General features: G+C 39.7%; 3 protein-coding genes across 3 annotated transcripts; all 3 read right to left on the bottom strand.

Moving 5' to 3' along the window:
* Positions 1-1706: 1706 nt before the first annotated feature.
* On the bottom strand, positions 1707-3122 carry tmsb4x (thymosin beta 4 X-linked). The gene is made up of 3 exons (XM_053328952.1): positions 2975-3122; positions 2168-2280; positions 1707-2082 (listed from the first exon to the last, which is right to left on the bottom strand). The coding sequence occupies exons 2-3, from the start codon at positions 2265-2267 to the stop codon at positions 2057-2059; spliced, it is 126 nt and encodes a 41-aa protein (XP_053184927.1). The 5' UTR covers positions 2268-2280; positions 2975-3122; the 3' UTR covers positions 1707-2056.
* A 966-nt stretch (positions 3123-4088) lies between these two features.
* On the bottom strand, positions 4089-7978 carry LOC128368176 (toll-like receptor 8). The gene is made up of 2 exons (XM_053328938.1): positions 7935-7978; positions 4089-7169 (listed from the first exon to the last, which is right to left on the bottom strand). Exons 1-2 carry the CDS (start codon positions 7935-7937, stop codon positions 4089-4091), a joined length of 3084 nt encoding a protein of 1027 aa, XP_053184913.1. The 5' UTR covers positions 7938-7978.
* Positions 7979-8522: 544 nt separating this feature from the next.
* On the bottom strand, positions 8523-11963 carry tlr7 (toll-like receptor 7). Its single transcript, XM_053328937.1, has 2 exons — positions 11949-11963; positions 8523-11680 (listed from the first exon to the last, which is right to left on the bottom strand). The coding sequence occupies exons 1-2, from the start codon at positions 11961-11963 to the stop codon at positions 8534-8536; spliced, it is 3162 nt and encodes a 1053-aa protein (XP_053184912.1). The 3' UTR covers positions 8523-8533.
* Between the last annotated feature and the right edge of the window lie 962 nt (positions 11964-12925).

Here is a 12925-nt window from a genome sequence, read left to right as displayed (position 1 = left end):
AAAGTGTGACTAATGTTCTCCCAAAGGCACACATTGTAATAAGACACTGAGGAGCTATTGTGTGACCAGACTGCTCATAAGGATGGTAGAGTACTTATGTAGGTGGGGGTGGGAGGGGGGACTGGCATCACAGCTGTGTGTAGGTGTATAGATTATGTGGCCTTTTGGTGCATCCTAAAATTACCAAAAGAAAATAAACAAACTTGCCTCCTTTTTTCCCCATCCTAAAAATAACATTAGGCTAAATGCAGCCTCATGGGAAAGAGGATGAATGTGAACATGTGCCAATCCCTCAGCAGATCCTATTGTTGCTATTACAGCACAGCTGCTATGGTCTATAGACACATTGCAGTTACGTAATCTTGCTCTCTCCCTCTCTCCCCACATGAGATACAGCTGTCGTCCCTGTGCAGCAGAATGAGGTAGTGCAGGTTCTTTTTTCAATAGTTTGTCTTTCTGTGACAGCCTCCACATAGTGCAGCTTATTCAGTGTTGTGTGCCCATTAAAAGAGGTGAAGGGCAAAGCATTCGTTATCCCATAGCATGCTCAGACTCAGTTCACTACTGATCATGTCTGCTATTATGTGTTCAGTCATGTCTTCCTGTCAATTACAGTTCACATTCTGATCTCATTCTTTTTCCTGAATTAGTTTTTTATGAAGCTTCATAGTAAAAACCTCTTGGGAAAACAGAAGCTGAACTTGTGTATGAATACGCAGTGTCACTCAATAGCTAAAGCTACAGAGCACACATGGCCTTAGGGTAGCTTGATCGAGTCAGCCTAATTAAAAAGTTCAGGTATAGCCTGTGTGGTTAGGGTGTCAGGAGACACTAATGACAGCAAACCAGAAATTCTCACTGCTGTCTTTTGTTTTCATGTTTTTCTAACATAACCTGCCTCAGTTACTGCATTTATTTAAAAGTCATGCCACACACTGCAGCTGCTGATTCTAATCTAACTGGACATCAGCAAGTTGATTCATTTATCCAACACAATAAGACTGAAACATCCCTCCCTAATCCTACACCTGAGATCCATTTGATGTGACCCATCTTGTGAGGCAGAAGAAATTCTCATTACCTCTAAAGCAGTATTGCAGTGGGAAGCTGCTATAGCTACAGCTGAAGGGCAGACTGGGGATGTGTTCCTGTTCAGGGCTGGGCTGAACATTGACCTGGAACAGCTGCAAAAAAAGAAATATCCGAGTGTACTACAAAGGATTGTAAGGCTGGTTGGATAGGGAAAGAATCAGGATGATGTTTTCCTAGGAGTTAGCTTAAGTATATTTTTAAATACTTAATATTTGTTCCGCTATGCCCTTCCCAGGATGCCAGAAGATGTGCTTAATATTCACTTGAGTACAGTGACCATAAAGACTAGTCTTGATTTGTGGCAAGTCCATTCTAAATCAAGTGTTTTTAGATGTACTATGTTGTAATTTTTTTAACCCTGAATCCATATCCTGTGATGAATACACTCCAGGTGTAGGCTATGGAAGCATCAAAAGCAGTCTGCCCAAGCTCTAGTTGTCTAGCTTGCTTTTCAGATCTGTTTGTGACTACACATGCAAGCAGCAACACCTAACACAGTCACCTATGCTGTTAGAGTGAGACTTTAAAATGTCAGTTATTCTCAAGTGGTTCCTAGAAGGGTAGGGCACAAGTACAATTTACCTAATCCTACACTAAAAACCACAGAGGCACGCTGACAATTTACATGTTTTTATTTTGCATATTCAACAAACGTGTGCATTCCAGATTTACAAAAAAAGACACAGTTTGCATTGTTAGCATTCACAAGTGGCCAGAGTAGGGCAACAGGTCAAAGTGTAGGTCCCTTAAGTTGTTTCATGGCACACCTGCTCTTCAACTCCAGGAACCCATGCTGACATCAAGCCATTCTTTACTGTACAAAAAAGGGGTGTATAGGCAAGTGATGGTTGTATAGCCATTGTTTTGTCAATTAGTACTGCAACTTGACTTCATGTTGAAACAGGAAAAAAAGAAAAAAGGCAGGGCTTATGGAATGTATGGTGTGCAGGACGACCCGTCTTCATTATGATGTCTTCTCCTGTTCGATGGCTGCAAGAGAAGAGACAGATCTGTTAGACATTTCAACACTTTAGGTGTTACAATATATTCTGAATTTGTTCATTAAAACACCTACTTTCTTTGGTTGGCAGTGTGTTCTTCTCTTGAGTCTCCGTCTTCTTCAGCTTGGTCTTGTCAAAGGTTGTGACTTCTGTGATGTCTGGTTTATCAGCCATGTTTCCAGAGGCTCTGTTTAAAGAAAAGAAAAAAGAAATTAGCCAAGAAACCTTTGTAGCCATGTTTGAAATCAGACCACACCTGTACAAGTGGGCAGCCAGTTACGAGGGCTGATGTGACCGTTTTGCCATTTACAGTTTTATTATACAAAAATGGGAACTAGGGCTGAGACCAGTAGTGAAACGTAGGCAATAGATACACCGCTTTCGCATGCGATTTGAGGAAAGCTTTGTGTCAGTTGGAGAACATGTGCAGCTGAGGGACCACCGCCCTTTTAAGCTATTTAGACGTGTAGACTGCCTTAGCCATGCCTAACGTCCTCGGAACAATAACCCTGCCACTCTTTAAGAAAAAAGGAGGTAGGGCACACAAAGCTGCATCTTTAAGTTCAGCATGTTGAGACAAATACCTACTTATGTCGTAGTGCCCGTTTGGCCGCATAAACCACGCCACAGTGTAGCGTTACGCCCTTATGCAATTTCTTCTTGTAACATTTTTTTTTTTAATTAGGTCACATGTCAGTGTTTTCTGGATATTGTCTAGAGGACACCGTTTAATGAGCCACGACATTGTGAGACGACGACAGGGAACGTAATTACCTCGTAAACCGTCACTACAACATCCAACACAAAAGAGCAAGGAACAAAAGGCTAAAAAAAACGTAGCCTACATGGACACAGTCAAATTAACATGAAAACACACTCACCGGGATCTGGTCAGACAAATGACTGAACACACGTCAAGCTGCGGAGGAGCAGAGTGATATACGCAGCCTCGAGCTGACTATAAATACTGCGCAGTATGCAAATAATCCCCTGACGTCACGTCCACTGTTCCTAAATCCTTTTTTCCCCAAACTTGTTTCTGCTAATTTGAGTCATAAAAATATATTTATTATATTTTTTTTAAAAAACCCAAATCAAAACACTGACCATATCTTAACCAAAACTGCAATGTAAAGCCTGCTCATTTAATTTGAGCAACTGCGTTTGACCAGCTGCATCACATCAGGTGAGTGAGTCTTATTCATTTTCTCCTCTTTACTGGAAGCCATGTCTATCATCACAATCTTTCATTGTGTTTGATCATGCCACAAAGCGAACAAAATGTCGCTCTAAGTGGTTAATGAATGAGACGGTTGAGTTGTCTGAGTGTAGGATTAATTTGCACTGTGTTAACTATTAAACTCAAATCAGTGCTGACACCATGCGGACAAATTAAGCAATAACCAGGAAGTAATGCAATGGGAATGTGTAGAGCAATGGTTCACCTTTTTGGTGTCGATTATCCTCAAATGGATAGACAGCCAGCCGCGGACCCTACATTACATAGGCTAACTGTCTATACTGTAGATTGGCAATAGTGAAGAGTGTGAAACCTATGAGCTGAATAGTCATTCTTATACATCCTCACACAGGGCTAATTTTCAAGTCAGTGAAATAAAAGTGACATTAAAATAGAGTTTTGTTGTGTAAATCTTGGCAGTTTTTTTTAATTCTTTATAGAAGCAGTGCAGTGTATTTTCCTTTATAAAGTAAATTACTTTACCTAGTGGCCTTGAAGTTGTTTTCTAGGTTAAAGGGAAACAGACTGAAACATTCAAGTGGCACCAATTTTATTCATGTACAGTAATAATGGCACACAAATTACAAAAGATTCATCACTGTAGCTATATCAGCAAAAATTATGAAATCATGTCTTTTGTTTTCTCCCATTGAATCATGCAGAGAAAGATCAATGTTGAAATAAAACATTCAAAACAAGCTTAAGATATTATTGTCCACAAGTTATAAATCATTCACACTGATCTATATCCTGTTTCACCTGCTGAAGTACTTTGAGTAGGTCTTGTTGTACATCACCTGATTGTCTACTCTGACAACATTTCTCAGGTTTTGCCAAAACCAGGGTTCTGCGGCAGCTGTTCTCGGCCACTCCACAACACTTTCCCCACACAGTCTCCTCCTCAGACGCAGGAAGTGAGTGTGCTGCAGCACAGGCTCCAGCATCAGCAGTACAATCACATCCACATTTTCATCAAGCAGTCTTTGATGAGCCAGATACATTGCCAGTTTGAATACTCCAGTCTTAACGTAGCCCTCTGTTAAGACAAACAGGGTCTTGCGACTGTAGCGGATGCTCTGACTGAGGTTTTCTACCAGTGGGACTCCAGGAGGCCAGTCCCTCTCCTCCAGACACAGAGGAAGATGCTTTTCTCCTTCCTCCAGTTTCACCCGCAGATTTGTCATCACCCACTCAGACACCTGTGCGTCTCTGCTGTCGTAAGTCACAAAGACGTCATAAGCACAGTCTGGTGAGCTCAAGGAACTGTATCCCTTCAGTTTAGCTTTCATATAGTGTAGTACATAAGAAGCATCCCAGTAAAATAAGTGTGCAACTGTCGCCACAAACATAAAAACAATAATGAAGGAACTTGTGAGACTGTAGATCAAGAATGCCTGAATGTCATTTACACACTGGTTGATGTCAAAATGTATCAGTGCTCGACCGCACTGTTTTTCTGGTGTGTCACATGTCACCATAGTGGTCAGTCTTGGGAGCTTTACATTTGTTTTTTCAATCCACAGAATGAAGTCTAATGAATCACAGGTACATTGGAATGGGTTTTTCCACAAAAACAAAGTTTGAATGTGATCGTCAGATTCTGAACGGAAGGTGGATTGATTGATGACAGTTAGTTTGTTGTAACTAAGGCTAAGAGTCTTAAGGCTTCTTGCACCCTTCAAAAACCCATCGTCCAAGTGAAAAATGTGATTATGACTCAGGTCAAGGAAAATCAAAGTGTGTGTTGCATCTGAGTTCATACCTGTCACGTTAGATAAAGAATTGAAGCTCAGGTCTAAAATTTGAAGTTGACGAAAACCGTCTAGTTTGTCCCATTTAAAATCAGTAAGAGAGTTATGACTTATAGACAGTTTGGTGAGGTTACGTGGCAACAGTTCATAAACATTTTCTGGAATCTTTGCAATGTTGTTGGTGGATATATCTAAAATTGTCAAATTGGTAAGATTAGTGAAAAGTCTCTTATATGAGCCATCCCTTTCTTTCCAAAGAGTCCCAAGATTATTATTTTCAAACCGAAGTTCTGTTAATGATCTGCTGTACATCTGTTTAGTTGTTAATGTGGAAATAGAGTTGTGGCTCATATTCAGCACTCTCAGAACAGGCAGGTTTTTCAAAAAATTTAAATTATGTGTTATCCCATATGCCTTAAAGTAGTGAGCATTGTAACTGAGGTCTAGCACTTGCAGTTCCTTTAGTTCACTGAAGGCGTTGTCGTAGGCCAGATCAATCTTATTATACGACAGGTCCAGATATTTCAGATTAGACAGTGAGGTGGAGTTGAACTCTTTTCCAGTAGGTGCTGCCGAAAATCCATTTCTTGAGAGGTTGAGACATGAAATGTTTCCATAACCATCAAACTGCTCCGGAGCAATGAAGAACAGATTATTTGAACTGAGGATTAGCACCCGTCCAGAGTCAAAGCACTCTTGTTTGATAAGGCTGTGTGATAGCTCATAAGTAAAGTCTTTTGGATGAGGTTTTATGAGTGGTGAAACAGAAAGGTCTGGCATCTGATTGTATCCATAACTTGAATGTGAGGGACTTGCCACCGAAGTGGGATACAGCCTGTTTTCTGCTAGGTATATCATTTTCAGGTGGGAGAATTTGCTGAATATGTAGGAGTCAAACTGAATAATGAAGTTAGTCCCGAGGTTGAGTGCAGACAGATTTTTGAGCTCGTACAGAGGGCTGAGTGTGCCTGGTCCAATTTGCTTGAAGACCAAACCTTCCATATGCAAAGTTCTGAGTGACACTAGATTTGAAAAGTCTTTCGAAAGATTTAATGTTGGAGGGTAGGACTTGAGGGCAAAGTTGAAAGAGAGATCAAGTTTTTCTAGCATGTGAAGGTTAGTTAGAAATGTTGCCTCCTCAGTTATTGCTTTTTGTAAGAAGTTAAATGAGAGGAACAATTGTTTAAGTTTGTGCAGGCTCTGAAACCAGGAGGGATTCAGGTACGTCAGTGAGTTTCCTCCCAGGTGCAGTATCTCAAGGTTTGTTAGATTACGAAATGCATTGTCATGGATGCCAAGAGAAATATTTGGGCAGGGAAGACAGGGATATGGAGCATTTTGACATCTTGGACAGTTCCCTTGTATTTTCAGCATTTTTAAATGATGTAGCCCAAGGAAGTCATCTTCAGATATGTACTGTATTTGGTTAGAAGCCAGCTTTACAATGTGTAATGACTTGGGTAATCCTTTAGGAACTTGGGTTAAGTTGTTAAAAGACAAGTCCAGAGCCTGAAGTTTGGTCATAACTGCAAAACTGTTCATAATAGTGACAGGTCTCCCACAGGGAATCCAGCTGTAGCAGTTTTTGGATAACCATAGTGTTGTCAAGTTTGTTAAACTGGCAAGGTTTATGTTATCCAATTTAATCTTGTTATTGTTTATTTCGAGGATTTCCAAGCTGAGAGGGAGATTGGGAGGAACTTCTCTCAGACAATTGCCACTCAGTGCCAGTGCATGCAGATTTGTCAGATTTTTGAAAGCATTCGCATCGATGGTCAGTGGTTTATTTTTGTTTGCCCAGTTGAGTTTGAGTGAAGTGAGATTCATGAGATTAGAAAATTCATTAACTGAAATATGCGTTATGTTATTTTCTGATAAGTTGAGCTCTGTTGCATTGCTGGTTATCCCCCAAGGTACCTTATTCAGATGCCGGCTTTTACAGTCAAATATGACCTTTGAGGTGTTGTCGGCTTTGACATCACAAGGGAAACTCGGTTTCATCCATTCAGGTTTACATGCAGCAGGCTGGATGTCATAATGGCAACACAGAAAGAGCATTAGCCAGTTCATCCAACATGTGATACCCTATAGATAAACAACACAATTAGTCAAATCAAGTAACTTGTAATACAGTATGTCTTAATTTTGTGTTTCAGAAATTTACCAACAGCAGGTGGCAGTAGTATGTAAGTTAAATGACATTCAATTGGGATAACTGTCTTTGGCATGTTAAATGTTATACTCTTAACATCCAGTTTCTCTTTTATTTCACCGTAAGTAGTAGTAAGGTTGTTTAAATTATTCTGCACTGAGTGACAAGATCACATATTTATTCTGTAGCATCTTGATTGAGTTCTTTATTAAACCCGTATGATCTTGAGTGAGAAAAAAAAATATATACATTTAACATTCATGTATTTATTTAATTTGTTTACTGTATAACACTCTATTATTGAAAATGCAGCTGAAAGTATATGAACATTCAGAAGTCTTTACAGTGAAATAAATGTCTACAGAGTTAGACCATGTATTATCTATAGGAATGCACTGATCCAACTTTTTCTCTGACAATACGGAATACAAAACCTCAATTTAGAGTATCTGCTAATCAGATTCTAGTGATTTCTTTTTCCAAAATTTAGAATTTAAAAAATAATAAAAATAAAAATAACCAGTTACATCTGGCCAATACCTGATCCACTGAACATGTATCAGAGCCAATGTCACACATTGGATCATTGCGTCCCTAATTATCTCGTTCAACACATTTTCTGTAGACAAATCTGTTTTTTACTATACATGAAGCTAAGCTCTAAAAAGTACAGAGAAAACGGCATCAATAAAACTCACCATTGTGCATGTACTACATTGATTCGTCCTGATCCTTGAATGACAACCTGTAAAACAGGTGATGCTCTGGTACTTTCCAATATTAAAGATGAACTATTTCTAAAAACAAAACCTGGCTCAATTCTCAGTGCTGACAAGCCATCAAAAGTCAAAATGGCGTAGAGTACTTAACCTCTCAATATCTTTCAACATTAAACATGATTAAACATGCCTGTGCTACAATCAAACATTGAAACATTAAGCTGACTGGTTCCCACAACAAGATACGTTCCGTGACTAAAGCAGCATATGAATTGAAGAAGTACATCAGTTTCATTTCCTCTTTTTTATAACATGTAGGCAGTTTCTCTGACATCTCAAAATTTAAAAAAAGAAAAGAGAGAGATGGCAAAGAGTGCCCTCTGATAGGGGAGGGCTGAACAGGGAATTTAAAAAAAAAAAGTACACAGAAGTAATATTCCTGTAATATTACAGTCATTTACTTTATCTTACTTGTAAAGGGTGTGCTATTTACATATTGTAATTCATTTACAGAAGTACATTCAATCATATAACAATCAAACAAAAGGGAAGTATTACATTGTAACCATGAATGTCATTTACAGTGTCTCTTTGAAAAGGTTGTTGTATTGTTTATGACTTTCAGTTGCTAATACACTTCTCAGTGTGAACCAGAAGTATGGTTGGGCTTGTGGGTTTGTTGGCCACTCCAGGAGAGACCTCTTATACAGTCTCTTCCTTAATCTCAGGTACTTTGAATTGCAAGGCACTTTCTCCAAGAAGATCAGTATGATAACGTCATTTTTTTCATCCATCAGTCTTTGGTGGGCCATGTAGAAAGCTGTCTTGAAGTTCCCACTTTTAATATATTTGTTGGTGAGAATGAACACAGTCCTCTTGCTACTGTGAATGCTCTGGGAGAGGTTGTCGATCAGGGGACACCCAGGGATCCAGTCTCGTTCCTCCAGACACAGTGTCAGGCGACGGTCTCCACGGTCCTCCAGGTGGACGCACATTTCCTTTGTCACCCATTCTGACACTGCAGGATCTTTTGTGTCGTATATCACAAAGGCATCGTAGACTGCACTCTGGGAATGCAGGCGGCTGTAGCCTTTGAGCTTGGCCCAGCAGAAGTGGTAAATGTACCAGACATCCCACAGGAATAGATGGCTGGAGATGGACAGGGTGAGGAAGCTGAGGATGATGGAAGTCATGAGGGTGTAAAGGATGATTGACAAGTAGCTGTGCTGGCAAGCCAGCAGGTCCACTGAGATCACTGGATGGCCTCTCTGTGCACCTGGAGCGACACAGGTGACATCTTTGGCTAGTTTGGGGATGGACACTTTGGTCCTGTTGAGCCATGTGACAAACCAAGTGGCATTGCATGTACACAGGAACCTATTGTTGTGTAAAAGCAGCATATCCATCTGATTAACAACATCATCTGGAAAGCTTGATTTTTCAATGTGCTGTATGCGATTAAAACTAAGATCCAAGTATTTTAAGTTGTAAGCATCTTTGAGAAAATCTGGCGTGAGTTTTAAGATTTTGTTTTTATGTAAAATTAGCTTCTTAAGACATTTGGTACAGGCTGACAACATGTTGGGAACATTGGTAAAGCTGTTTCCACTAAGGTCTAAAACTTGCAAAGACTGTAAGAGTTGCAGTTTCTCCCAAGGAAAGGATTCTGAATTTAGTCTGTTGCTTTTGATGTAAAGCTCGGACAGCTTGTCTGGTAGACCACTGAATACTTGTGGTGGAATAAAATTGAGGTTGTTATATGAAATGTCAAGGACTGTCAGATTAAGCAGTTTCTTGAAATAATTGAAATATCTGGTGTCACCATCTCTCCACAACATATCTAACCGATTATCTCTGAACTCAAGCCTTTCCAAAGATTGGCTCTCCAACTCTGTGTTAGTGGAAGTAGAGATCTTGTTGTGGTTCATCATTAATATCTTGAGATTTTTTAAATTTGTGGTGAAATTAAGCATGTGAGTCAAGCCCTCAGATTCAAAATAATGGTTGTTGTTACTTATATCCAAGACAACCAGATTTTTCAGCTCTTGAAATGCAGTGGGGTAGAGCAGGTCTAGGCGATTTGATGAGAAGTCTAAATATTGTAAATTATTTAGATAGGTAAATTCAGAGCCATTCAGACTTTGGCTCATTGCATTCCCGGACAGATTGAGGCATCTCAACTCTCTAAGATTTAAAAATCTTGAATGCAAGAAGAAAATGTTGTTCCTGCTTACATCCAGGGTTTTGCCAAACTGACTGCATTTCTTGTTGACAAAGGATGTAACAACACCAAGTTCTTTATCTTTGTATTTGCAGCTGCGAGCATATTCATCATATCTGAAGTAATGAATCTCTCTTACTTCATTACCTTGGTACTGAGTTGCAGCTGTCATGGGAGACCACAGCAAGGGCTCTCCTCCAAAGAGACCAACACCGTCTTGCCCGTCAGATGGGGAAGATATTTTGTTGTCAGACAGACTGATTATCTTAAAGCTTTTCAATTCCATCAGGATGCTAAGGTTTGTCATTTTAATGAAGTTTGTACCCAAATCTACAACTTCCAAGTTTGGTAAGAGTTTTAAAGGAGCAATGCTCTCTGCGCTTAGCTGCTGAAACACAAAGCCCTTTATTCTAAAAATTCTAAGGGATAGTAGGGAGGAAAAACTGCAGCTCAGTCTCAGTGTTTGAGGGTACCTCTGAAGCTCATAGTTAAATGAAAGGTCCAGTTCTTCCAGTTTGCCCAGGTATTTTGGGAAGTTGGTGACTCCTATATCTCTTGCTAAAAAGTTTGTTGATAGGTCAAGGACTCTCAGTTCTGTTGCACTAGTAAACCATTCAAACGGCACCTGTATTAGAGAATTACTGTGCAGGCGCAGTATCTTTAGTTTTGTTAGCATTTTAAAAGCATTCTTGCTGATTTGAAGTGGCATATTATTTGGACATGGCTTGCATGGGAAAGGGGCATTGTAACACCGAGGACAGTTCCCGCTAATATCTAGAATCTCCAAGTTGGTTAAGTTTTTGAAATCTTCCTCGGTGACCTCTGTAATGTTATTATTATAGAGATACAGCTCCTTCAGACTTGTGGGTAGCTGATGCGGGATAAAGGATAAGTTATTTGACTTAAGAGATAACAGAGTTAAATTGTTAAGCTGTAAAAATGCACCATCCTCAATAACGTAGGATACATTACATGGGTTACGAAAATAACAGTTTTGACCGAGGTAGAGCATCTCAACATTTCTGATGTCAGAGAGGTTTGCTTTAGAAATATGATAAATGTGATTCACTTCCAAGCTCAGCAGGATCAGATTTGACGGCAGGCCTTTCGGTATCATGTTGAGTTGGTTACCATCTAAATAAAGAGCTCGCAGATTCCTCAGGCTGGTAAAGGTATTTTCCTCTATTGTCACACTCTCTGTGCACATGCGGTCCTTGGGGCCAATTTTGATGGGCACGCAGTTGCATCTCATGTCAATCTCAGTCAGATTATCCAGACCATAAAAGGAGGTGGAGTTTAATTTAGGGATATGGTTGATGGTGAGCGTCAGATTGGTGGTATCTCTTGGGATGCCACGAGGGACATTTTTGAGGCTCATCTCAGTGCAGTCCACCTTCACCACATTCCCGTTGGTCTCAACTTCACATGGCAGATTTTTTGGGTACGAAATGTTAGCCGTTGATATGATGGGACAACACCACAGGCCTAGCAGTACCAAATGCATCTGCACAGAAACACAAGCAGCTCTCTGAGAAATGTGTGCAGGAGGAAACATTTATAGCAAGCGTATGACATTTGGTTTGAGAATCAAATGCTACAAAAACATATTGTGCAATGCATGGCAGCACATGATTTTCATAACTAGAAACTGCTACATGCATTTCAGCATTTCATTTTCCACTTCTCCATAAAGATGCCAACCCACTATTACAGCATTTATGAATGCAGTCATAATAAGTGATAGTATATGAACAATAATAAATTACACTCACCAAGAGGAAGAACATTGTTCTTATGAGAGATTGAAAAGAGGTCCTTCTGTGTTTTCTGTTGTCAAGTTGAATCGAGGACTGAAAGCGATCTAATGATCAGTTTGTATGTGTTGCATTTCGTGATGAGATGAAAGTAACAGGTGTCAGGCCTAGATCAATGTGTGTATAATTAGCTAGCATCACTTCCCTATTGTCCCAGACCACACAATCTTTCATTATTTGCAATTTCTGTTTGACAACGACTGACTGATTGCTGTTTGTTATATAATGGTGCCAATATGTACTTAACGCTAACTATGGCAAGGCTTTCTTTAGTATAGAAGGGTAGAGGATAATACAGTACAGTATAATTGCACAGCTGGAGGAGCTGTGGGTTATTCAGTGGCCAAAACAACTGGAAAGAGCTGTTTCATTTCTGATCAGCATGCATTGGAAAGTGAAACCCATGCTTGAGTTCAGGTTTACCAGCTTACATGCTATTTAAGAACCAAGCAGAAACCTCTTCTGTAATCCCTGTCCAGACAATATACAGCAGTGAATGCTTTGCCTATTATTTGAAAGCCCCAATGCAGGAAAGTTTTGGAAAAACATTTTCCTGATCAGCCTCTTACAGTGAAAAGGAATGATGACAAAGCAACATTTTTTACTCAGATGCACAACCATAGTGCAACCTGCACTTGTCTCACACTCAACACTGTGCAAACATTCTCCAGTCCATCGTCATCGTTACTGCAAAAAGCATTACCACCACTCAGGCCTCCTGAGTAAATGGTAAAATGATGAATTATTAAACACACTTATAAAACTAAACACAGGTCAAGCAATTTTTTGTATGAATAATGCAATTTTAGCAAACTTGCACAACCTTGAGAAGCCATTCTCAAGGCTCTGCTATTCTGTTTTTATTGCATCCAAGAAACAAAGACAGAGTTAATGATTGGCAGTTTGCATGCTCTACTGTAAAATGACACATATTG

This window comes from Scomber japonicus, chromosome 11 (genome assembly GCF_027409825.1).
Source record: "Scomber japonicus isolate fScoJap1 chromosome 11, fScoJap1.pri, whole genome shotgun sequence".
NCBI lineage: Eukaryota > Metazoa > Chordata > Actinopteri > Scombriformes > Scombridae > Scomber > Scomber japonicus.
The sequence above is the reverse complement of the archived record's forward strand: the minus strand, read 5'-3'. Positions and strand labels throughout refer to the sequence as shown.